The sequence below is a fragment of the Cololabis saira genome, chromosome 13, assembly GCF_033807715.1.
Source record: "Cololabis saira isolate AMF1-May2022 chromosome 13, fColSai1.1, whole genome shotgun sequence".
NCBI lineage: Eukaryota > Metazoa > Chordata > Actinopteri > Beloniformes > Belonidae > Cololabis > Cololabis saira.
Window position 1 is genome coordinate 12,748,803 of NC_084599.1, and position 26,312 is coordinate 12,775,114.

Sequence of the window (26,312 nt, forward strand, 5' to 3'; positions counted from 1 at the left end):
TGGTTATCTATACTTCACTGGAGTAATTATTTTTCAGACGACTTTTTACTTTTTTTAAAACTTTTTTTTACTTTTACTACTTTTTACTCCTTACATTTAATTTCGGCCCTAAAAAAAACTATCCAGTTAAATTGCGCCATCCGGATATTGATTGATTGATTGAAGAAGAATTGAAGAATTTATTAGAAGAATTGCATAGGATCAGGTACAGTTTCATGACAGTACAGATTCGCTGATACAAAGTCAACTAAAAGGCATTTTTCCAAGAAAGCATTACACTTGTTTACTTTGGAGACCTTTTTAGAGTGAATTTGGTTGTGGTTGTTTCAGATGTTCTTGTCCAGTTTTGTTCTTACATCCGTTCCCTCAGATTCCTGCAACTAAACTTGGATGTACATTCCAATAAAGGTTAGGATAAATGATAACATGCCTCTGAAGTTTGACTTTTTGCACCATTACAATACTTATAGGCAACTAGTCATCATATCTCCTGCTCTCTGAAACACATGTTAATGCTCAATAGTACACATATATGCTTCTTTAATATATTTGCATTATACTAAGATGCATTCATTTTCAATGGCTTTTGTCCTTAATGGCTTTTTTCCCCCTTACATTACTTTTACTTTTATACTTTAAGTAGTTTTGAAACCAGTACTTTTATACTTTTACTTGAGTAAAAAAACTTGAGTTGATACTTCAACTTCTACAGGAGTATTTTTAAACTCTAGTATCTATACTTCTACCTGAGTAATGAATGTGAATACTTTTGACACCTCTGTATATAACAGATATAAAATGTATGTATAACAGGTGTAAAATTCTGGGTCTGAGTTTACATCCTTCGGGATTAATAAAGTACATCTATCTATCTATCTATGTATGTATGCATTTATTACACTGACACTGAGAAACATTGACCAGAACCCGTTCAACCAACATCATCCATCCTGGAATCAGAGCTGGGTAGAGTAGCCAAAAATTGTACCCAAGTAAAAGTACTGTTACTTCAGAATAATATGACTCAAGTAGAAGTAAAAAGTAGTCATCCAAATAATTAATTGAGTAAAAGTAAAAAAGTACTTGGTGAAAAAACTACTCAAGTACTGAGTAACTGTTGAGTAACGTCTGATTTATTTTTTTAACACAAACATTCAAACAGACAAAAGTACAAAATAATCATCTTCAGGCAAATTAAATCAATATAATAATACAATAAATTAAAATGAATAAAAAATAGCTTAAATTAAAATAATCTTAAAGTAAATTCAAGTACTTTAATAAATAATAAAATAAATACAATAATAACAGAATAAAAAAATAAATTAAGCACAAGTAGCACAAAACTTCAAGCCTTTGTACTTTTCTTTTTTAACCAGAACTAGAACAAGCCCATGAACTCATAGAAACTCTGCAAAAACATGCAAAAACAAACATTTTTCCCAAAGAATCACCCAGTGATGTCATGAGATTGACACGTACGCAGATAAAAGGGATACAAGAAAAGTAACAGCTCAACGTAGCCTAATGTAGCGGAGTAAGAGGAACAGTTTCTTCTTCACAAATCTACTCAAGTAAAAGTAAAAAGTATAGTGATTCAAAACTACTCCTAAAAGTACAACATTTCCCAAAACTTACTCAAGTAAATGTAATGGAGTAAATGTAACTCGTTGCTACCCACTTCTGTGTATAACAGATTTAAAATGTATGTATAACAGGGGTAAAATTCTGGGTCCGAGTTTACATGTATGCATTTATTACACTGACACTGAGAAACATTCACCAGAACCCATTCAACCAACATCATCCATCCTGGAATACAAACTACTGGAGGAGAAACTATTGAAAGAGTACCATCATATAAATATCTGGGTATCTGGTTGTAGTAGAAGTTTATTGCAGACTCATGGTCCATACAAAAACAAACCAATTACATAGAACAAAATACATACAAAACATAAAAAAAGGGACAGGGACAGTTACAAATACAAGCTTTTAAGCCAACGTCTCCTGAGACAAGAGGACTATCTGACGCAGCTCTTCCCAGGGTCATTTATATTGACAATGCTGCCATTCACAGACTCATCCAAACGGCACATGAAACTGTGCATTACATTCCTAAGAACAGCTTGAAGAGTATTGACTCTTGCAGCCACAAACATCTCACTTGCACTGCACCATCTAGGCCTTTTGAGTAAGATTCTCATAGCATCATTATATGCAACTTGAAGTTTCTGGAAACTTACTTTTTTATAACCATTTTATGGTTGGATGACAAACTGTCATTTTCAGAACATGTGTCACATCTGCTAAAGAAACTGAGGGCTTTGCTGGAGTTTTATTATAGAAACAAAACCGGTTTTAACATTGTTGCCAAGAAAAAACTGGTACAGGCAACTTTTTTAAGCACTTTGGACTACGGGGACATTATTTATATGCATGCTGCTTCCTCAACACTTCATTGCCTTGACACAGTATTTCACAGTGCTTTATGTTTTATTACTAACTCAGCGTTTAGGACACATCACTGTGTTCTCTATTCTCTGGTCTCCTGGCCCTCACTGACCCTGAGGAGACAACACCATTGGATTATTTTTATTTACAAAGCCATACTGAATAAACTCCCCTCATATCTGTCCAACTTGTTGTCTCCAGCTCACAGTGTGTACAGCTCCCGCTCTTCCACACGGAAGCTGTATAAAGTCCCCAGGATTCATACAGAACTTGGCAAAGCAGCTTTCTCCTACGCTGCTCCCTGGTCCTGGAACCACACTCAGAACTCTCCAACTTTCTGGACTCATCTCCTTGGGTCAATTCAAAGTTCTTCTTAAACAGAAACTAACAGAAATGTGCACCTGTTCTTTTTAATGTAGGGTATTGTAATGTTGTTTGCACTGTGTTGTTGTTGTTAAATTGATTTTATTGTTGTTGCATCAGTTAAGCCTCTTGGCCAGGTCTCCCTCGCAAAAGATATTCAGTCTCAAGGGATTTTCCTGGTAAAATAAAGGTTCAATAATTTATGCCCCATCAAAACTGAACTCGATCATTAACTCACCCTAACTCCAACTACTCATTTATTACATTGCTAAAAATTTACTTTTATAATAAGAGAGGAGAGCGTTACATTCTATGCTCAGTTTGAATAGATAAACATCACAATGAAGTCACATTTCAGCCAATTCCTGGGAAACTTCTACTGCTCAAACTTTTGGTGGTGACTTGGGGAAATTCAGTGGTTATCCTCAAACAGAAAGCACCTCTTCCTCATAGCAATGCTGGTAAAACACTTGATATTTGTCATCTCTGAATGACAATTTTATAACAGTTAGTTATTAATTTTATGAAGGATTCTTTTTTACTATTCTCCATGAACATGTTTCAACTTTCTGAACAAACTCACAAACTACATGGAACTGGGAAACTGGCACTGGGATAGCCAGACACTGCAACCACAAACTGAAGTGGTGCAGCATTAACCTCCTAGGATACACAAAACAGTAACCATGGACTCAATTTACTGTTCCACACAGGTCTCAAAACAATCTACGAAAGGCCTTTGTGAGTGATGCAAATAAAGGATCTTCAAATTGGAAAGAGGTCAATCTACTTAAATGAGATGTCAGAAAAGGGGACTGGGTCCCAGTTCACAGGCTGACAGATCTAGCAGACATGGATGTTTTCAATGCAAAAAGCAGTTAGTCAAAATATTTTTATTATTGCCACAACACTGCATTTCTTGTTCTTGGTTAACTTTTTACAAGGAGGGACATGTTTTGTTTATCACACACAAGAATCAGAGTCAAATGCTAGGAACACTTAATGAAATTAAAACGGTTTGATTTCATCATAGGATCAATTATATCTGAAAAACAACATCCAGCCGAGTCGTTCCTGTTTATATGGACATTTAACTTTTAATCAATTTATTAAAAAAAAAGTAAATTTTCATTTCAAGTAACTGTATTAGATTAGGGAGCCATTATGATGTCAGCATAAATTCAGTGTTGTTAAAAAGCATTTAAATCAGTCCCTATCAGAATGGCACTTATAAAGCACAGCCAACACTACCAATGTCACTGCCATAGCTTTCACTAATTACTGTACCCCACGTCCTGAGGCGTCGGAAAGAAAGGCCCAGTTTCCTAGTATTTGCAGGCTCATTTGAACACAGTGCATGTCCAGTCACTATGATTAGCACAGCCCATCTTCAACACACACAAGACCCAGATTCACTTGATAATAAACCCCACACAACCCAGTGAGTGTCATGCCTACAGACTGAGAGGTACATTCATACCTTTCAATCTATTTTTTTATTGGAAAATTATTGAAAACAATGTAAGAATTAAAAACATAGGCATTAGATAAAATATGGCCAGTACTCAAGCTTCAACTGTGTCCTTACAGTGCTTTAAATACCAAGCATTGAGATACCTACATAGGATTGCTAAAATACATATCACACTTTTCTAAATTTGATTTATAAAATGTCACTGTACAATAAAGGTTCAAAAAGTGGCAAATCTATACATACTGTGAAGAGATCATTTAGTAGAACTATAGAGACAAATTCAAATATAACAAAATAAAATAAATTCTTTTTTTTCCCAACAGAAGAAAACTGAAAGTCTACATGTAATCTGGAAAATGTTTTTTTTTCTTTTAATTTTATTATGGAACACACAAAGCAACAAAACAAAAAAAACAAAAACAAAAAAAAAAAACAGTGAAATGTGTGCATGTGTGTGTTTAAGGGGAATTGGCCATCAAGTTATAGAAATTCAACAAGTATTTTAATCCTTTTGTTTCTGCACAACAGAATACATTGTTTAAATTGTAAATTGAAACTTTTGAATTGTTCTGTGAAAATAAAATTGCATGAGGACTGTATTTTTCCTACCATGGATTTTGTGCAAAAAATTGGAGAATTTATTGTTAGCAACTCAGTTGAAAAACGAATGTACAGGGAGTTGCATCAGTAACATCCATGCATGGGAAAGAAAAACAGCGTCCATACGAAAAAGGCAAGATGTAAAATATTTATCAACAGTTACAAAAATAGCAACATGAATAAATTAATTTCTTCTACATATCTTTACTGCCCCAACTAACCTGCTGTTTTCCAACAAATGGAAAAAAAAATCCCAGCAAACGTAGAGAAGGTTCCCTATGTCTGAGGCAATGAAGCCCTTTTAAACATTGCCTAATGTCCTTCACTCTTTTATTCAACAGTCCAATTCTGCTCTTGTGCCCTATAATTGTCCACATCAGAGTGTTAAATAGACGTACACAGCAGCTGTAATTGTTTTACAACTTAAAAAAAAAAAGAAGTAATATTAGACAATCAGGAACAAATATTAAGAAGCAAATGAAGTCAAGGTCGTATCCATCATTTGTTAAAATCCTTTCAAGCTACAGTGGTCTTAATAGCAGGTTGTTAGGCATCAAACTGCTGCTTGTGATAATTTACCAACTACAATCACATGCACCAGGACATTCCTCATAGCAGGCTTGCAAGGCTGGTGGTCGGACCGTTCTGGGCTTGGATCTGGACAGGAGGGGGGCCGTCCGTCCACTGTAAAACAGACATGGACAGCGTAAGTACGGTCATGTTACCTCAAATCTTTCTCACAGGAAGATTACATAGACCCACTTTCTTATGACCGTTGTTCAAGCTACTCCTCTTTGCTTCAAAAGTATAGGTGACCTCATAGCAGGTTATGATAAAGGAGATATAGGAAAATTGGTCCATATAGTTCGTTTCTAATTAAAAATAACAGGTAAAACTGTCAACTGGCAAACTATTAATTCAAAGACCCCCAATGACCCAAAGTATAATCTGATACTGTGGAAAACACTGGGCTAACTACTGGGCTTGACAGTAGAATCACTACATTTTGAACATTTATGTGAATGAAAACAGATTAAGACAACCAATCTGATGGGAAAGTGTAAAGACAGCACATGCATGTCACATGTCTCAACACATTTTTATAAAACTAACTGTCGCCTTTGTATTATCGGTGTTGTTCCATGTGTATACATACTACAAGTAGATGGGAAACATAAAGAAAATAAATCCACCTTTGCTTCATTTGAAAAGAAACTGATCTCCTTACAATAAAGAATAAGAGCCATGGCTGGTGAAATGAAGCATAGAAATTAAAATATTACGCTGTAACTTACTACATACTTAACATTTGGTGTACTGCATTAAATGAAAATCCATTCTTAATTTAACTGGATACATCCTGTCTTTATACAGCACTATTACAGGATTAAATTATGTCACTTTGACAGATGCCTACTCTAGAACAACAAAATGTTAAAATATAATTTTTTCCCTTTTATCTTTTTGCCTTTGCAGGGGTCGCTAGACCAGATAATCCTGCTTAACTGAGTGATTTTGTTTTTATGTTGGATGTCCTTCCGGACTCAACTCTCACCATTTATCTGAGCTTGGGACTGGCATTATTATTTTAATCAAACTGATTACATAAAAGAAGGATTTTTTTTCTTGATTTTTGTTGAGGAAATATGATGGTAATGGAAGGAAATGACAATGTGATTAAGAGATTCTCTCAAAGCTGTTTCACATACACTGATGAGGTTATGCTCAGGGAGGCTACAGGCAGCGATGTGGTCCTGCAGTAGCTGCTGAGAGAAGTTCTGGTGCATCTGTGCGGCTTCATGAGCATCCATGTTGTTCCCAAGAGCCTTGTTCAAGTCTGCAAGTAGAACGCATCATCAGAAACATTCAGACACAGAGCAAGACAAGGTTAACCCACAATACAGCATTTGTAAAGCATTTACTTTCACTCAGTTGCTCAACAGAAATGTCAAGAAAACATAAATGATGTTTCACGAGGGTAAGGGAAAAGGTCCTTCTGTACCTTTCAACAGTGCTGAAGACCAGAGCTGAACCGACATGTCAGGGATCTTACTGGCCAGCTGCATGGCAGGCACAACCATGTTGTTACTTTCCTGGAGAGAAAAATACACTCTATAGTGATTTGTGGCACATTGGAGCAAATACTGGCCCTGTAATACATATAATCAATAATTTAAAAAGGCATTCTATAACAGTAAACGCATGCCATTTTTCACAGTCCTGCAGATAAAAGTCAAGCATTCATTCAAATATTAGGAGTATTAAATGGCACTCTTCAATCCTAAATTCACACAAATTACAAATAAAGCAGTGTGTTGCTGCACATTTTAGGTACTGAAGAACTTGCAAGAACTGCAGCAGTGTTGAGAGTACAAACACCAACAATTTTAAATATTCATGCAATATGCAAGGTTTATAGCAATCAAATTTTCAGTGCCTAAAATATCAGGGATACGGGTGCACAAGAGGTACTGCGAGAGGTTTAAGAAAATTGGCAGTTTTAATAAACTGATTGAACTGATCCTTTAAATAGCCATGAGGGCTAAATGCTGCAGTGCATTTGAGGGGAAAACATTAAATAAAAGCCAAAACTCCCGGGACACAAAAACAATTCAAATAATTAATTTATCATCATCAACCAAACGGTGTGTTCAAAAAAATATGAATTCCTGATTTTGGAAACAATATTTTTGTCATGTTTGTACAATGAAAATAGAAATTTTATGATTCAGTAAAATATTAATTTACTCCTGAAAACTTTATCATAGTGTGTTCCTTTAATAAAGTGATATGGCCCAAATGACCTCAAAATATAGAAATGAATTTTTTTTTTGTTTTGCATTTGTTTTTTTTGTCATTACATTTATCTATTCATTTGTTGTTGTTATGTATTGGACCATGTTGTTTTTTCAGAAAAAGGAAAAAAAGAAATAAAAATTTGATCACAAAAACAAATATAGAAATGAGACATGTTTTGATTGATTGTGTGATCAAAAATGACTATTACAAAATACTGACCAAACAGAAATGTAATTGTTACTCTGTGACGACTCAGAGACTGAGGTGTGGCAAAGTAGGGATTGTGATTTACTGTCAAGTGCAAATTAATCCTGCTTTTCTGTCAGGAATGATCAATAGCTATGAAACTGAAAGACTCAACCATTTTTAAGGCACATGATAGGAATAATAATAATTTAAAAAAAAACTCAGGAGGAAAAAACTCACCCAAGCGTAGATTTCATACGTTACTGAATAGTCTCTATAATACAACACAGATATCTGTGTGACTCACTCTCTCTCACACACACACACTAGTTGTGTGTGTGTGTGTGTTGCACTCCAATGGACTAATGTTGGTGATGAAATCAGGAAATACTCAAATCTCTACGATCAAACGCTTTCAAGTTTCCTCTTATTTGCTTTGATTAACTTTAGAGGGTGAGAATAAAAGTGAAAATTATATCAAAAGAGGGTTGCCAGTCCTAACTGGAATACATTTTTTTGTTACGAGGGAGAAATGAGGCAAGTGGGGTTCACAAAATGAAATAAAGACATAAAAAATATTTTTTTTAAAAACAGTTAAGACGACATTAAGTTTCTAAATGACTGCTAAGCAAACTGTACACAACAAAACAGGAATATATAACCTAATCCTTTCAAAATGAATCCGTCTTCTCCATATGAAAGCTGCAGATGACGGTAAAATCTACTGACCCTTTTCAAAGTCGCAAGCTGTAGATTGAAAGTTTAATGGTTCAAAGCTGTACTGAAGTCTCCTCGGGTCTCTAAATATCAAATATGTACCAATACACTGCAGCTACTGATAAACAATTTAAAGATCTAAGTGAACTTTGACAAATGCCTGCATAACTAATAGAAATGAGGCGAGTGTTGCCGTCCCAACAACACTTTAGTGCAGCAGTTGTGATGCATGTCAGACAGATTGTTAAGTGGTGATGCTTGTATTTATAAATAATAGTAATAAAGATGTACTATTCTTAAACAACAAAACAAAAAAAAACAATCTCAGGACAGATGCAACATCTAACTTTAAGTTTTCTAAACTCCACCCACTTTGCTCGATGCCCTGCCCCTTTCTTAGTGTTGCATTTGGTGTGAAAAGAACAATTACTCACTGTAGGAAACTGTGTCCATCCTTCAGTTTTAAAATCACATTTTGCCTCAATAAAATTTAAGATGCTGCATAATATGCATTTCTCTATTTGCCAAATTAAGCTTCATTGCCTGGCTGGATAATAAACCTGACTTCACACAACCTAGTTTACTATTAAGACATTTTAAAATCACTGGATGGTAATTTTATAGACAGAAGAAAGATGACAATTGAGCATGAGTCTTGCTTGACAAGTGTAAAGTCTTACTCTATGATTTCCCAGTACGTAGAAAATGTGGCCCAGGAGAACCAGAGAGCAGGCAGTTAGTCTGTTCAGATCCTCTGCGTTCGACATCTTCAGGGTTTCCCTTAGGAAACGTCTGCAGAACACAAAGTAGTAGTATCAGCACAAGGTGACTCTGTGGATAGGTTTGCATCAAAAAAACTCTAATATGTCGTACTTTGCCTCGTTGTAGCGTCCCTGAAAGAAAGACAGGAGTCCCCTGATGTAGAAAGCTGCTGCACGGAGGCAGTGAGAGCTGCAATTAAAAGCAAACAAAAGGATTGTACATTTTCAGGATGTGTACAGACCACTTTGCTGAACTATAATCCCATATTACATGTATAGATTGTGATAAGGAAAAATAAAATCTTACCTGACTGGGAAGTTATGGTCGGGGTTTATTCTCTCCAGGAGGCTGTACAGCTAGAGAATAAATAAAAAAAAAAGAGGCAAGTTTACCCTTACACAAAATATTCATGATTTTTTTATTAGTGTAGCTCAAGTTGGTCTGTTAGCAAAATTCTTAAATGATGGAAAGCAGATAAAAGATCAAATAAGTTTGCTTTTTGAACTGCAATTTTGGGTCAAACATAACGCATTTATAAAAAAGCTAGCTGCTTCCCTCTACTGGTGAAATCATGTTACAGCACCATTATCTTTCCCTTAAATCAAACTGTACTTTACATGATGGGATTTTTTTCCTCATTCACTGACATACACTCACCGGCCACTTCATTAAGTAAACCTGTCAAAGTGCTTGATAACTTATACATTTCTAATCATCTCTAGAGTTTACAGAGAATGGTCCGAAAATGGGAAAAATTTCCAGTAAGCGGCAGTTCTGTGGGCGCAAATGCCTTGTTGATGGCAGAGGTCAGAGAAGGATGGCCAGACTGGTTGGAGCTGATAGGTATGCAGAACAGCATCTCTGAACGTGAACACGTTGAACCTTGAGGCACATGGGCTACAGCAGCAGAATATCATGCAGGGTGCCACTCCTGTTGGCTAAGAACAAGAAACTGAGGCTACAATTCGCACAGGTTCGACCAAAATTAGACAACAGAAGATGGAAAACGTTGCCTGGTCTGATTAATCTCGATTTCTACTGCGACATTCGGATGGTAGGTTCAGTATTTGGCGTCAACAACATGAAAGCATGGACTCATCCTGCCTTTTATCAACGGTTCAGGCTGGTGGTGTTGGTGTAATGGTGTGGGGGATATTTTCCTGGCACATTTTGGACCCATTAGTACCAACTGAGCATCGTGTTAATGCCACAGCCTACCTGAGTATTGCTGCTGACCATGTCCATCCCTTTATGACCACAGTGTAACCATCTTCTGATGGCTACTTCCAGCAGGATAACACGCCATGTCATAAAGCGCGAATCATGTCAGACTGGTTTGTTGAACATGATAATGAGTTCACTACTCAAACAACCTCCACAGTCACCAGATCTCAATCCAATAGAGCAGCTTTGGGATGGTGTAGAACGGGAGATTCGCATCATGGATGTGCAGCCGACAAATGTGAAGCAACTGCCTGACGCTATCATGTCAATATGGACCAAACTCTCTGAGGACTGTTTCCAGGACCTTGTTAAATCTATGCCATGAAGGATTAAGACAGTTCTGAAGGCAAAAGGGGTCCAACCCGGTACTAGCAAGGTGAACCTGATAAAGTGGCCGGTGAGTGTACTCCTCCAACAAAATATCAATATATTAATAAAGCTGTGACTTTCAGTAAACAAGTGTGAGATAATAAAACTAAACCTATTAGAAAGATGTTTCATTCAATTTGACTTGCTGCATAAAAAGAAAAAGAAAACAAAAAAAGACCAAGCTTACCTCCTGGTGTCTGTTTCCTTCCCTTATGTACACACTAGCCAAGTTGGTTACAATGTATGTCCACAGCTCCTGGTGTGTGGTGAGCTAGAACACAAACAGAAATGTGTATGTGATTAAGATGCCAATAGATAGCTAAATAAAAACTGCAACAGAAATTCTTACTTGAGAGCAGTTGAGACTAAAATAGTCACATATAGCCTTGCACAATAATGCAATGAATTAAACGATGAGTAATAATACACAGACAGTGGAGAGGAAAAAACTGCTTACCCGCAAGGCTGTAGTAAACTGTGCCTCTGCATTATCCATACAGTTTACTGAGATACAGTACAGACCCTGGAAGGAACACACAAAAAAATACATTTGTCCATAAATCTGATATATTTAAATGTTTAAAATGGCCTTTTGATGGACACTTTTTTTTTTTTTTTAGAAAATATAATGTTAATTGTGCCAGGGCCTTGTTGTTATTATTATTTGAAGCTTTTTTTCTGTATTTTTAATGGATGGTGTTTAAACTACTTGTTCAAAGTTTCAACATTCACCTGGTATCCATCTTTAACATCATATATATATAAATCTTATTACTCATGTGCCACAGGTTCTGTGTGTTAGTGTTATAATAAACAATAGTCAGCTAAACTGTGGAGTAGGTCGCACTGTTCTTGGTTTAATAATGTGATATGTTAAGAGTTCTCTGAAAAGTAGATATTAAGGCAAACTATGACCTGCTGCTACTGTGTGCGTCTCCTTCAAGTGCCTACGACAGTCTGCCATGTTAAAAGTGAAAGTCATCAAGCAAGTACAAACAGATATATTTGGGAAAAAAAGCATTGGTTAAAATGCTCACCAATAGTGTGTGTAGCTGCGCAGCATGGTTAGTGAATAACCTGGGAGATTGTTGGCACAGTTGACAAACCTGTGAGATCTGGACAGAGGAAAAGAAATTGAATAAGAAGAGCTGCTCACTTTCAAATTCTTGCAAACCAGCTTCTTTCACGCAAGACCTAACACTGAGCATTCAAAAGTGATAATCTTGGATGAACCGTTTCCTTTATTGTGGCTCCACATTATGGAAAAGAACAAAACTCAGGAGAATACCATGAGGTCATGTTAACAGAAACAATGTACCTCTTGTAATGCCGTGGCCTTGTGACCTGTGACGAGTCGGCACATGATAATGTGCTCCAGCAGAATGACTTGAAAGGTAGAAAGGATGGGGCTGCAGTCCAACACTACAACACAAGATAAAAAACATCCACGTATTATGTTGTGCAACTTATTGTACATTTTGATAAGCAACGCTCCATTTCATGAAGTTCTCTATTTTGCAATACTTTAAACTCACTTTTTAATTTCTCTAGTTGCATGAGAGCCTTGTCGGTATATTTCTGGGCTTTTTCCAGGTAGCCTGCTTGCATGGAGTGCATGACTGTTACCTATAAAAAGGAGAAAAACCTACAGTTAACAAGAAGAAAAAATAAATAAAAAACTACCTTCTCCCACACAGCATGTTTCTTTTTCCCCTTATCAAATTCAGATATAATGCAACGAGACCATCAGTGAAGTGTAACTGATGGTCAGTGCTTCAACTGTGACAGCTAACCAAACTATTAAACATAATTCAATTTTTTTAAACTCTGATCACAATCCAGGTCTGGTTATTTGGAAAGTTTTGAATTAGGAAAGTTTTGAATTACAGGAGATTTTGTTTCCAAGAGACACAGGAAAGAAAAAAAATATATATCTGCATTACCAAATATACGAGGACACACATATGCTCCTTGGGCAGCCAATGAAAAAGGTCAGCTGGGTTGCTGGGCAGAATCTCATCATCGTGGAGTGTGGAGATGGTCTGGATACACTGCTGTAGCTGCTTCAGACACGGCTTTACACTCTTCACCTGGAGAGACATGAACATTGTGAACAATGAACAATCACATGTTTCCTTTTGCAATGTCATGCCACTTATATTCCAAAAAATGAAGAATGAATGCATGCTGATCAACAAATTCCTTAACCCTTCTTAAGAGTATTGCCTACCTGTCCAGCATCCAGGTAGTGTGTGACCTGTAGTACCAGGAAGAAGACCCGGAGAGACTCCTTCTGGATTGGGTTTCCCTGCCAGTTTTCCACTATTGTTCCACACAGTGTGAGTAGAGGATGCACTTCACCGAGCTTCCTCTCCATTAGCAGCAACTAAAAAGGGTAAAAAAAGTAAAAACTTAATTAAAATGTTTATAAATTAGTAATACAACTGATGCTCATGAATATAAAACACAAATTTGATTAAAAAGAATATTCTGATGTAACAATTTGATGACATGAATCAAGCCGTGTCACCATTTCGACTACTGTAATGAAACTGCATGGAGAGCAAAATCAAAAAGATGACTCACCATTCCTTTACTAAGAAGAAACAAAGCCCTAAACAAAAAAACAAAGGGGAACAAGTCAGTAATTCCATAATAAATTGCAACAAACAGATAAAACTGATCTCAAGACAGATGTAACAATAAAAAAAAAGTACTCAGCAATGGAAAAAACGTTCTTTTCATCAGTAAAAGGTTTTAGAAATTAATCTCCATATATCGTAACAGTCACCAAATTATAGTCATCCATGAGGTCATATTAAATGTAACAGTTTAACAAACATTAATAAAAACGTCAACTCTTCAGAAACTTGCTTTTTAACAATGCTGTTAGTCAACATGGTTTCATGTTGCTGGCGTGAAGTACTACTGTAAGGAAACATAGATATGTCCAGGATTTGTCCTTTAACTCACACTACAAAACAAGATTCCTGGCCTGCTGTCTTTCTGATACTTTTCTCCACATATGAAGCCCTAAATGAATTAGATCTTTCTCATATTAAAGATATGCTAGTTACATTTTCAGAGCAGATCAATGATCATAGATTTTGCGTTTGTGGATAGTAAAAAAAAAAAAAAAAAAAAAAAAGTGAGTGGGTTTCTGAATATATTTTTCAGACTGCACATCTATTAACATTGTGTGGTAATTCCTGTTACACACTACAATAAACCTCTCACAAACATAAATTATGTTTCCAGAGCTCAACAACAGTTTATCTGAGGAATACCAGTAATTACATGTAGGCACAAACTAACTTGCCCCCCTGAAATTTCAACAGTTCCCATGATAGTTAAATTCTTCCCTCAACCACACCACAGGAACCCATTCAATCTTAATGTTGAAATCTGCCATCATTAGCCTATACTCTCCAGATTGATATGCATAAATAACACATAATCGTGGTATTTTGTTAAAAGCCACAAATATATAACAAACATTAGAAAGCATGATATTTACCAAGTATATTCTGAGCCTACAACTCGAGCATACTCGGCTCCGACACCCAGGAGGTCACATGCTGACACCAAGTCTTTCTCCAGTGTATGAAGTTGCTGAAACAGATAAAACTGCAATCACCACTTAGTCATCTGTTGACATTTTGAGAGAAACGCTGGGTTGCACAGATGTACGCAGAGTAGGTTAAACTATGAGATAAGAATACAGAGATCAACCACCAGAGTTGAGGGCAGCACCAGTTAATCTATTCCTACTTCAGTCTCAACATTGTCGGACAAACATCTGATCCAACCTGTGCATGAACACATACCGCCAACTGGAACAGCAGTCTGCAGTGCCAGTACGGTGTTTGTTGTGAAATCTGGATGGCTTTCCGCAGCAGGGGCTTCGCAGAGTCCACCAAATTCTGAAAATGTATTCAAATGGAGTTAATAGCCAAAAATAGATAACACAGTATAGACGCATGAAATGCACGGATTATACAATTGCATGATCTTGTCTTGAATAGGGTTGCCAACTCCCTGAAAAATAAATAAGGGACACCTTATCGGCCGCACCGGCCGACCGATTGCCTTCACCTTTCCTGGCATGGTGAATTTTTTTAGCCCCTTTTTTGTGAGTGAAACGATTTTTTAACTATTTGACTCAAACCCGAATTGAATTAGATGTATATTTATGAATGCCATGAACACATGGAAAACAAATTATTATCCAGCAATTCACTTTAATACAAAATAGCAAATTGAACTGAATAAAATAAGTATCTTTCTTAAACAGAAACCTGTCCTGCTTAACTTAAAATTGTATAAATAAATATAAAACAATAGAAAGAAAGCAGAACATCCATTCTGTAATAGTGCACATTTTTAGTGCAATAACAAACGTGCAAACAGAAAGTCTGTAGAAAACTTGTAAACATATTTGTGACTTAAGGCCATGACTGTAGCTACATTTGTAGTAAAACAGAAAAAAATAACTTATGAAATCAACAGCTCAATGCACTTTTCCATTGGCATTTTATGACTATTTTTTGACTCTCACAGTAATACGGGACAAAGTACGTCCCTTTTCAGCTCAATACGGGACGTACTTTAGTTTATAAATACGGGACGATTCCGTTTTTCAAGGGACGGTTGGCAACCCTAGTCCTGAAGATATAAACAAGTGTCGCTTTTACTTTTGCTCCCCACTATCTAAATTACGTTCCCCTTAATTACCACGGCTTACCTGTTGGCAGAAAAGTTCTGACAAAATGCTGGCAGCTTCAAATTTGACATCTTCAAATTGAGGAAGTTGTTGCGATATAAACCACTGTGGAAAAAAACAGACACAAAATGTTACATTTACGGTTATCTGGCGTATTTATTCTTAATGTTGATTTATGGTTCCGCGTTACACCAACGCAGAACCTACGGTGGAGGTTACGCAGCGACGCGCAACGTACGCCGTACCCTGCGGCGTAGGCTCTGCGTCGATTTAACGCGGAACCATAAATCAGGCTACAGGAGCTTCGGCGGCGGAGAAACGAGCTGCAGACGGGACCGGGGTTTAATCAATTACATGTTCAATAAACCCCGCACTTTAACTCCTCTACACATTGAACCCTCCCGAATGAGCAGTAATGTGAAAACTCCCGCCGTCTGCTGTTTGTGCCGGCCGCGGCCTGCAGCCGGCCGCTTCTCCGCCGCATCCCCGGTGTTTCCTAGCGCGGAGCCCTCACCGCCTTCTCCAGGTGGGTGCGGGCCAGCTCGCTGTTCTTGGTGTGGTGGTACAGCACCGAGCCCAGCTGCAGGTGTGTGCGAGCCTCGATCCTCTGCGGGGGCTTGAACTGGAACACCGCCTGGAGACAGTGCACACACAGACGGATTTTGGGCGGACTGGAGGTTCGGAAATGCTCCGCAAAGCCGAGAAGGGCGAGGTACCAGCGCTCTGGGGCCTCTACGTTTGACGCCATTTTCCCAGACAACAACAAGTTTTTCAGCGCTGCGGCCAGACCCGCGGGTTGCCAGGTTCGCTGCTGAAGCAGCAGTTTTCTCTCTTTCTTTCTTTCATCCAGCATTCAATTCAACAACATTATTCTTTCTTTCTTTCTTTCTTTCTTTCTTTCTTTCTTTCTTTCTTTCTTTCTTTCTTTCTTTCTTTCTTTCTTTCTTTCCTTCTTTCTTTCTTTCTTTCTTTCTTTCTTTCTTTCTTTCTTTCTTTCTTTCTTTCTTTCTTTCTTTCTTTCTTTCTTTCTTTCTTTCTTTCTTTCTTTCATCCAACATTCAATTAAACAACATTCTTTTTTTCTTGAATAATTTCTAGTTAATCACACCACTTGTTTTATTTGCAGTTGTTTTTATCTTTATTCATTCAATTCAAAATACTTTATTAATCCCCAAACGGAAATTGATTAAACCGTTATTATTTCTTAACCCTTAATATACAAGTTCTTTGTATTTAGTTTATATTGTAAATGTTAAGGAATGTTAGCTTCACCGAATACATGTTGAATGACATTATAGAGCATATAAGAACTAAATTCACAAAAAAACACTGACAAAACAGGAAAATATGGTATACATTCCAGGAGAACTCATATAATAAGAAAGAAATTTTTTTTTTCCAGGATGTTGGAATATAATGATGACTCATTTTTATCAATTAATTAAAGTTGAATTAGGTATTTTATTAATTCATCAAGTACAAATATCCACCATCTCAAGTTCTAATTTTAATTTTGAATAAAAAAAAATAAGAGTGCAAAAAAGTACATTCTGTACAAAAACAAAATCCGTGATAAATACGTTGAATTACACCTGGCAACCCAATGTCGTTCATAATGTCGCGAGGCTTTAGCCCAATAACGCGATCAACTCTTGGGAGTTGTAGTCCAAAACAGTGGATTTATGGTGTCCTAGTTTCTGGCAAGACCTGGGGCCTGTACTACGAAGCAAGTTCAACATATCCAGGATATCTTTTCCTTATCCAGATTCACTAAGCGGGACAATTGCAATCACGCTAAGCGGTCACACGACGGTGGTTATCAACTCGGTATATCAACCCAGGTTTCTCCAATCTGGATATGAGCGCGTGCACATAAAAGGGGCCGTGTTTTCAGCGCATGACCAATCGCAAGCATGGAGAAGTCCGCTGTCAGAGCCGCTTATTTCAGTAGCGAAGAGCAAACAATAATTTTACGGAAATATGATGAGTATAGGCATATAATACAGGCAAAAAGCAACACAGTTGCAGCTGCAAAATGCAGGAAAGACAGCTGGCAAAAGATCGCTGACTGTATAAATGTGTAAATTCATAGGGATATAAACATATATTTGAATATTCTGGGAATCTTAATCTTAAACTGTAAACCATGATCAGCAATATTAAAATAATAAAAGGCTTGCAATATTTCAGTTGATTTGTAATGAATCCAGAATGCATGACATTTTTTTTGTTTTTGTGTTTGCATTACAGAAAATCACAATATTCTAATTTTCTGAGACAGTCTGTATATATTGGTTCTATAACTATTGTTGTTGACCGATAACTTGTGCTGATGCTGTACCAAAGAATTGGGTTTTTTTATTTATTTTATTTAATTTTTTATTTTTTCAGGAGGGGGGTATTTAGTATTTTAAAGTGACTTCTCAGAATGTTCGAGGGACGAAATTGAAAATCCCTTTTTTGCTATCCCCTTACAAATGCATCTTCTTTTTCATTTCTTCTTGATTTATTTATTTAATTGGTATTAGTTTTGGATTGACTGTACATCGGATTTTGGGTGATGATTTGTTTTATTTATTCATTGATTGATTTATTTTTTATTTTCTCCTCCACCTCTTTTTTCTTTTTTTCCTTTTTTTTTGGATCGTTCATACAGGTACTCATCAGGGAAAGCAAAGGGGTTTTGGTGGTCCCTGAATACGCGTTCTCTTCGGAGGGATCCTCTCACGATCCGCGCACCAAGCTCCACTTGGATTCTCTTCGAAAGGGCATGTCATTTTCCAAGAGAGCTGATTGGTCAGTGGGCGGTGCTTTTACACCCGGCGATCTGTATCTCGAACATAACCTGCTCCGGAGCAGGTTAGCGGTTCAGCATAAGTTACCATGGCGATGTGCCCCGCTAAGAAGTGAACCACCGTCGTAGTCCTGAAAACCCAGGGTTAAACCTGAAGTTACCTCGCTAACCCCAAATCCCGCTTCGTAGTACAGGCCCCTGGAGAATCCATAATAATCTTCTGAGCTGCAGCAGGGACAGCTCCGAGTAGTGTGCTGCCCTCGAAGGCGTCGTTTATACAGACACAACACGCTTGAGACGCCTCTTTGGCAGAAACCTGAACAACGCGCAGGGAGAAGTGTGAAGGTAAAGTTAGAAAATAAATGACTGAAGAAGCTGCTGCAAGGCTCGACTGGTGACCGATTTTGCACGTCGACGATTTGTAAACACGGGGTGCTTTCGAAGCACCAGCGAAGGCAATGCGGCAACTAATTATTTCACACAAAGGGGTTCAATAAAAGTAGAAATTATGTTTTTATGTATTCATTTTTTTTTTTAAATCACTGTTTATTTATTGTCATTAAGCCATTCATTGCCTGCAGTAGTTTTTATGCCATTGACACCTTACAAAAGTGATTATATTCGTGGCGTTAGGAGTGTGTTTGTTTGTGTGCTAGGAAATAATTGAATAAATTGAATTGAGTCAGTGTAAAGCCTGAATTATGGTTCTGCGTTAAATCGACGCAGAGCCTACGCCGTAGGGTTTTGCGTCGCCGCGTACCTTACACTAGGGGCTCTGCGTTGGTGTAACGCGGGACCATAAATCAGCCCAACGCAACCCCCTGTTTACAAGCAGAGCTTGTGCAGGGACATGGGCGTGAGAGCTGTCACGTACTGGAGATAATACACATCCCCGGCACTGCGACAGCTGCAATGTGCTTGTAAACACACAGTTAATTCAAGAGACCATACACGTGTTTTATTTCTCATTTCTTTATTTCCAGTGCTGCAGTGGGCTATTGTCTCGAATGAGAGCGCTTTTGTCCGACAGCTTTGGTAATCTCTGAAGGGCACACATGGCCCACCGTGTGCACGACCACCAGAACCTGCCAGTGGCCCAGACAGCTGTGCTGACCCTGCCACCATCCAGCCAAGCAAAGGTGAGCCTTCTATCAACACACCTGCATGCAAACTTGTGTGGGCACATTTGCTCCGTATGGGTGGGCCATTGCAGATTGTTTGCATATTTTTCCTTTTTCTTTTCTTTTTAATGTTCTTTTTCTCTTTTGTACAACAGAGGAAGCTTTTAATTGGTGGTTTGATGCATATGTCTGCATCATGGTGTATTAAATAACAAAAGGAGAGACGGAGAATGATTTATAAACAAAAATATTAATCTTTATTTAATATGTAATTTAATATAAAGCTTTATTTTTCTATATATGCAAATTCATGTTTGTGCAGAAATTGGAGTTGGGTTCAAAGTCAACTATAAATAAGGCTTGGGTAAGAAGGAAAAAACAGAAAGATGGTAACAAACACCCAGCCAACACTTATATATGGGCCCCATATGAGCTAATAATAGCAAAAGTGTTAGAATGAGGTGGTGTGAGAGGCCAAGCTCCTCTAAAACCAGCTGCTATGAAAAGACACGGTATCCCTGTATCACGTGTCATACGTTTCAAACATAACTCAAGATATTGTGCCAACCTGTGCAGAAGAAGGACACTGCATCTCCTTTAGCATTAAGACAAATCATTAAAAAAACACTGTGCGTCTCAGACTCTATATAGCTTTATGGTGGTGGTGTTTTTGCAACAGCCAGTACAGCTGACTGTAAACACAATGACATGGCTCTTCGGGGACACTTCTGTAAATAGCAGGGAGATACTCGCCATTCCAAAACTGGCCTCCTTTTTCAAGGACATTCTTTAGACTGGATTGAATACGTGGGATTGTGGTAGATTTTCATCGGTCTTCAGGTTCATGTCATGTGTCTTCTCTGACTGTGTTTATGTATATACGGTTCAAGGTGTCAGTAAGATGAATAAAAACCATCATTCTGAGTGTGTGAAATGTGCTTGTTTGCATGCCAAACAATCTATAATCTGTCATTATGGATTTTTTATCTATAACTGCAGAAATGCTCCACTAGTCGCATAAACCGCTCGCCTTCATTGAAGGGCACGGCAGTGTTATCTCCTGTGATCCTGAGTCAGAGGCACTAAGCCACGTGTATATTAACTATTTTGTTGCCGTAATTCTTGCTGACTGATAATCGTGAGAGCTTTTGCGCAGATAAGCATGTGACATTTATGAAGATTGTGCTTCTCTGTAAGCAGAGGTAATGGATAAAACCCACAATTTTTTTTCCTTCTTCCCGTGATGACTTTAAAAAGTAGCCAATATGAGGTTGTGACATATTAGGTCATGTTAGTGTCAATAACGTGGGAAAACAAATGTTTTCAAACAGGACCTGCTGCCCAGACTGAGTCCTGTGGATTCTCTGCTGTGTGGTGCGTTCGCTGGAGCTGTGGCAAAAACAGTCATAGCACCTCTAGATCGCACCAAAATCATTTTCCAAGGTAAGAAGCCCTCTGCATCACAAATTTCCTCCCATATATGGATGGAAAATAGACACAATTATTAATATGCCCACAGGTTTTGTTTGTACCAGAGTTTTTTATTTGAGCTTTAACCTATTTAGGAGAGCGTCTTGTTTAACCCGAGGTTGACCATGTCTGTTGTTGTTTTACAGTGTCCTCAAAGAGATTTTCAGCTAAGGTGAGTTTATCCGCCTCTCCCAGGAAAGATAAGTTGTACTTTTGCACAGCTTGATCCGGGGGTGCAGTGATTAACACGACATTTAAGAATACAACTGCTAAATCCCTACTGAACCTTTAATCCTTAAACATACCAAAATATTCTCTGCATTTCTAATTAAACTGGAAAAAAGAGAAAATTTATCACACTCTGGTACACTATCTTTAATAAATAAACTTCTTTTAAATATATTGTACAATTATTTACTGCATCAATGTTAAAATGATGTTGTCTGTATCTGGATGAATTGTGCTGTGTCATGTTTGTACGTGCCTTAACGCACAGATCTGTACAGTCATTCAGACCTAAGAGGTTTATGGATTATTACTCTTGATTATGTCATTCGAACATACTCAACTATGATAAGCTGATTTAAAATGTCAAAAACATAACGGGCCTTTCTGTTTGCTGCGTTCAGGAGGCCTTCAGGGTCATCTATGCTACGTACGTGAAGGATGGGCTGCTCGGTCTGTGGAGGGGGAACTCGGCCACCATGGTGAGGGTCATGCCCTACGCCGCCATCCAGTTCTGCTCTCACGACCAATACAAAAGGCTGCTGGGGGGCTACTACGGCTTCCAGGGAAAGTGAGTAAAGAGTACAAATGTGTGTCTTTTAGTCTCTGAAATAGCTGAAACTGCAGGCCCAGATGCGCAACCAGGTGGCTAACTCAGCTGGAATTTAACATCATGATGTCTAAACTGCAACATTCCAGTTCTGGTTCACAGCGTCCCCACAAGCATAACTTCAGGCGATCTACAGTCAGGCCCAGACAGATTTTCTGACTGCATGGGACCAGGTGTTGTTTGTTCATGAGAATTTGTTCTCAAACTTTTACCTGGTAAAATCCTTTATTTTACTAAATAACCTACAAACAAAAAAAGGGCCTTAAATGAGGTTTATATTAACAAAATCAGTGTGTCGAGCTTGATAAATGTCCTGCGTTGTTGAGGAAATTGCATCGACTTTTGTTAAAACAGACCACTCTCAGACTTGGAGTGGCTGGTGTGATTTATTCTTTTTATGACAGAGCAGTTGAGATTAAAGTAGCCTTGAACTGCAATCACAGGGTAGATAGGTTTAAGTCAGGGGTGTCCAAAGTCGGTCCTCGAGGGCCGGTGTCCTGCATGTTTTAGATGTGTCCCTTTTTTTATTAAACCGTGAAACAAGGAGCTTGGTCATCCACAGAACTATCCAGACTTTGATGACAAGGTGGTGACGACCGTTAATTAGAACAGGTGTGTTGATGCAGGGAAACAACTAAAACATGCAGGACACCGGCCCTCGGGGACCGACTTTGGACACCCCTGGTTTAAGTGGTCACATGCCTTTTATTTTCTTGTTTGTTTTGTTGTTTGTCTGTTTATCTCAGTCATTTCCAAAATAAGAATTCAAATACAAAAGAAAATAAAACAACAAAAAAACATTAAGTTAATGCTAATATTGCATTAGACCAAAAAATATACACAAAACAAGACCGAAAAGGTGTGGGCTGAAGCTTAGCTAATTACGCCTGCCCTTTTATAATCAATATCTGTCAGTTCCTACACATACCGATACAGAGCAGTAAATCAATTAAAAGAAAAACATTTCATATACTTTTTGTATATTGAACACATTCAGTATACTGCATAGACCAATTATCTATTTAAGTTCAAACACTCATACAATATGATCATACTTAATGAGCATCTTGTTCTTCAATAATTTTTTAAATATTTGGTATGTACTGTACTGTGTTAATTTCCATTTCCAAATCATTCCACAGATTAAGCCCATAAACTGAAAAACATCTATGTTTGACATCCGTTCTGTTCTTTGTTTTTGTGAACATACAGCTTCCTCTCAGTTCATATACACTTTGTCTTTGCTGAAACCTTTATTTTCTAACACCACATAAGGATTTAAACCTCCCCTAATTGATTAAGTGTGCTGCTGGCCCGTAAAGTTGTTGCTGGGAAAATGTAACAAACCTGCTAAACATCTCCACTATTAGTTTTGTCAGTGTGAGTATGTTATCCTGATGTTCGCATTTCTCTCTTTCTTTCTTTACTTATACATTTATATATGTGGTTCAGCATCAAAGGGAATATTTAAATGCTACTGGCATATCTGCTGTTTTTATAAATGCCATAAAAAGAGTTTCCTTCTTGAATGTAGCTTCCTAAAGACTATTGTCCTGTCTGTTTCAGAGCTCTGCCTCCGTTCCCGCGTCTGCTGGCCGGCTCCCTGGCCGGTACGACAGCAGCCATGCTCACTTACCCTCTGGACACGGTCCGCGCCCGGATGGCTGTCACCGCCAGAGAAACGTAAGCGTCTCGTTGGGATTACTTTGCAAAGCAGCTCCATATCTGGGAGGTTTGCAAGATCAAAAACCGGAATGGTGACCCTGATTTTGGAGCAGGTTTTCTGTTTGATTGTCATAAACAGTCATAGACATAGACAGCTCTTACTGACTGAAGGGTTCCCGTTGTAGCTTTTAAGTCCCAGGACAAAAGACTTGAGGTGTTAGTCATAACAGCTGGTCACATGGCCGGTGAGGCTGGAAACACTGGAAACACTGTTTGAGAATCTTACTTGAAGACACACCTGGCATAGTTTTAAAGGGATTTATCTTTTATTTACATCCCCATTAGGTGACTGAAATGTTCTGAGCAGTGCAATAGAATATTAATTTGACATTTTATTCTCAGACATGACATTGACTGTTTGTGTTGATGCAGCACTTTCTTTAGTGACGCACAGGTGTTTTTCCCAACTTTTTCCAAATGCAAAAAAACAAAACTTAAGTTCAAAATATAATCATGGTATCTTAACTGAGGGACCGCTCTCACACATGTTAGCTCTCCAACCCTTCATGCGGTACAGTATTAAACCGCCCACCTTATTTTCTCCTCAGTGAAATTGGTCTTGGACTCCGACCTGACAAGTTACAACAGTTTAAAAAAAACAACTCTTAAATACTTCACACAGTGCACAAGGCAGCAATTACAAAGCAATATTCACCAAAAATTATTGTACAGACCGAATAGAAACTCCAGTAAAACTCATACATACTACAAGTTCCACTGGCCTCAAACCCCCAAGATGCCAATCTGATGACATTTGATGGGAAGCAAGTGTAATGCCCAAAGACCCTACAAACCTTCAGGGCTCAAAGGATCTATTGTGAGGATCTAATGACCTGTTACCAGATACTGCAGGACGGCCTCAGGCCGTCTTTGTCCATGCGCTGACTGTTCGCAGCTTCATAACGTCTAACCAGTACTGCGTTTCCTCCGACAGGTACAGTAATATCATGCATGTCTTTGTGCGCATCTCCCAAGAGGAAGGTGTGAAAACACTTTACAGAGGCTTCACCCCCACCATCCTGGGTGTCATCCCATATGCAGGGATCACATTCTTCACTTATGAGACCCTCAAAAAACTACACGCAGGTAAAGACCCCACTCTTCTTCTTTTCCTGTCAGACTTTGGTTCACTTGAGTCAACATTTGAAATGCTTAATGTCTTTGCCCTATTTACCATTTCTCCCATTATCTGTCTCACTGTAGAGAAGACGAAGCGATCACAGCCTTACCCTTACGAGCGCTTGGTGTTCGGTGCTTGTGCGGGCCTGATCGGACAGTCTGCTTCGTACCCGCTGGACATTGTTCGACGGCGCATGCAAACAGCCGGCGTAACCGGCTCATCTTACGTGACGATTCTAGGGACAATGCGTCACATTGCATCGCAGGAAGGACTCATACGTGGGCTGTACAAAGGCCTGAGCATGAACTGGGTCAAAGGGCCCATCGCAGTGGGGATTAGCTTCACCACATTTGATATCACGCACGACCTCATGATGAAGCTGCATCAGATGGGTTTTTTTATTCACTGATTCAGGTGGGAGCCCGAGGGGGGAAACGAGAAGCGTTGATGAGCCTGGCACAAAGGAGGAGGAGTGGGGGGGGGGTGCTACAAGGTAGTAACAAGCCTTAGCGCTGTGCAGGACTGTCCCCCTGCACAGTCCTGACCCTTCACGTTGTGAGAGAGGAGGGTGAGCGGACAGAAGGTCTGTTGTACTCATGGAAACACAACCACAAACTTCTTTCTTTCTCTGCTAATAAACGGTTAGTGTTTACTGTCATAGGGAGTGAGGATACAACAGAAGAAGTGGTTTTACATTGCAGTTTAAGCAATCAACTCTCATGAAATCATCCCAGCATCAGGAAGGCTAAAATGATGGCAAAGGGAAACGTTTTTAATCCTAGCACTTTATCGTTTCACTTTATCACATCAACAGAGACGGTCTTTTTTTAATCATTTTAAACTGAAGAGAAACTTTAGTTAGCTTTTTTTTTTCTTATAATTGTGTTTTCTTTTCAGCAGATAATGTGTAACTAAAGGGTGATTAATGCAATATTTAGGTTTCATGATCGTGCCAATGTGGTTCAAGTTGAGAGAGTGAATATTTGTGGGTTGGTGATCATGTCAGCAGGACTGCACGGTTTCACCGTCCATCCAGCGCTCTAGCGCGGTAAAATTATAGTACTTATAATGTTTGATAAGTTGGACTTAAGTTTATGATGAATAAATCAATATATAAAAATATATTTCAGGGTTTGTTTTATGTACATATTGAGATGTCTTTTTCTTTTTTTTAACCTGTGCTCACATTGTTGTACGGATTCTCACATTGCTGTCACCTGCTTGTACAGCATTGTTTAACTCACTCATGATTTTCATGTGAAATTAGGAGAAATTAAAAATTTTTCCAACAGTTTGCACCTCAAAGGTAAAGTTTGTCCAAAGATGTCAGTTGATGGTTTGGCTTTGCAATAAAGTTTCCATTAACAAGCTCGAGTAGTGAGTCCTTTTGTCCACTTGAGGGGGCTGAGTGACAGGAGAAATACTGGCACTCTCCGTAGGATGAAAGAGCATCTAAAATGTGACATTAGAACTGAAATGGAAGTGGTTGTAGTCATTAATTGCTGTGTGGGTTGTTTTAAAAAATTAAAATAAAATAAAAAAACCCGCTATTTGGTTAATTGCATCATATTATTAG

At 38.2% G+C, this 26,312-nt stretch overlaps 2 protein-coding genes across 3 annotated transcripts; one reads left to right on the forward strand and one right to left on the reverse strand.

Annotated features, from left to right (window-relative positions):
• Positions 1-3,930: 3,930 nt before the first annotated feature.
• LOC133458149 (MAU2 chromatid cohesion factor homolog) lies at positions 3,931-16,446 on the reverse strand. The gene is made up of 18 exons (XM_061737740.1): positions 16,186-16,446; positions 15,693-15,776; positions 14,776-14,871; positions 14,466-14,560; positions 13,535-13,562; positions 13,179-13,334; positions 12,892-13,038; positions 12,484-12,574; positions 12,267-12,370; positions 11,986-12,063; positions 11,406-11,471; positions 11,136-11,219; positions 9,662-9,711; positions 9,467-9,544; positions 9,274-9,385; positions 6,894-6,984; positions 6,601-6,728; positions 3,931-5,575 (listed from the first exon to the last, which is right to left on the reverse strand). The coding sequence occupies exons 1-18, from the start codon at positions 16,417-16,419 to the stop codon at positions 5,501-5,503; spliced, it is 1,797 nt and encodes a 598-aa protein (XP_061593724.1). The 5' UTR covers positions 16,420-16,446; the 3' UTR covers positions 3,931-5,500.
• A 2,010-nt stretch (positions 16,447-18,456) lies between these two features.
• On the forward strand, positions 18,457-26,104 carry LOC133458150 (mitochondrial coenzyme A transporter SLC25A42-like). 2 transcript variants are annotated; one of them, XM_061737742.1, is made up of 8 exons: positions 18,457-18,810; positions 19,449-19,604; positions 20,918-21,029; positions 21,203-21,228; positions 21,686-21,852; positions 23,458-23,574; positions 24,551-24,702; positions 24,820-26,104. In XM_061737742.1, the coding sequence occupies exons 2-8, from the start codon at positions 19,521-19,523 to the stop codon at positions 25,143-25,145; spliced, it is 984 nt and encodes a 327-aa protein (XP_061593726.1). In that variant the 5' UTR covers positions 18,457-18,810; positions 19,449-19,520; the 3' UTR covers positions 25,146-26,104. The 2 variants fall into 2 exon arrangements, with proteins under 2 accessions (XP_061593726.1, XP_061593725.1); XM_061737741.1 differs by lacking the exon at positions 18,457-18,810 and having other exon boundaries at positions 19,287-19,604.
• The last annotated feature ends 208 nt before the right edge of the window (positions 26,105-26,312 follow it).

What these genes read in the sequence shown, in the direction of transcription:
- LOC133458149 (XM_061737740.1), bottom strand. Translation starts at nt 16,419, where the DNA reads ATGGCGTCAAACGTAGAGGCCCCAGAGCGCTGGTACCTCGCCCTTCTC. An exon ending in GTAGGCTCAGAATATACTTG is followed by an intron (nt 13,563 to 14,465) that starts GTAAATATCATG and finishes TTTTTTGTTTAG; the next exon opens with GGCTTTGTTTCTTCTTAGTA. An exon ending in ACTACCTGGATGCTGGACAG is followed by an intron (nt 13,039 to 13,178) that starts GTAGGCAATACT and finishes ATGTCTCTCCAG; the next exon opens with GTGAAGAGTGTAAAGCCGTG.
- LOC133458150 (XM_061737742.1), top strand. Translation starts at nt 19,521, where the DNA reads ATGGCCCACCGTGTGCACGACCACCAGAACCTGCCAGTGGCCCAGACA. An exon ending in CACCAAAATCATTTTCCAAG is followed by an intron (nt 21,030 to 21,202) that starts GTAAGAAGCCCT and finishes GTTGTTTTACAG; the next exon opens with TGTCCTCAAAGAGATTTTCA. An exon ending in TACTACGGCTTCCAGGGAAA is followed by an intron (nt 21,853 to 23,457) that starts GTGAGTAAAGAG and finishes TGTCTGTTTCAG; the next exon opens with AGCTCTGCCTCCGTTCCCGC.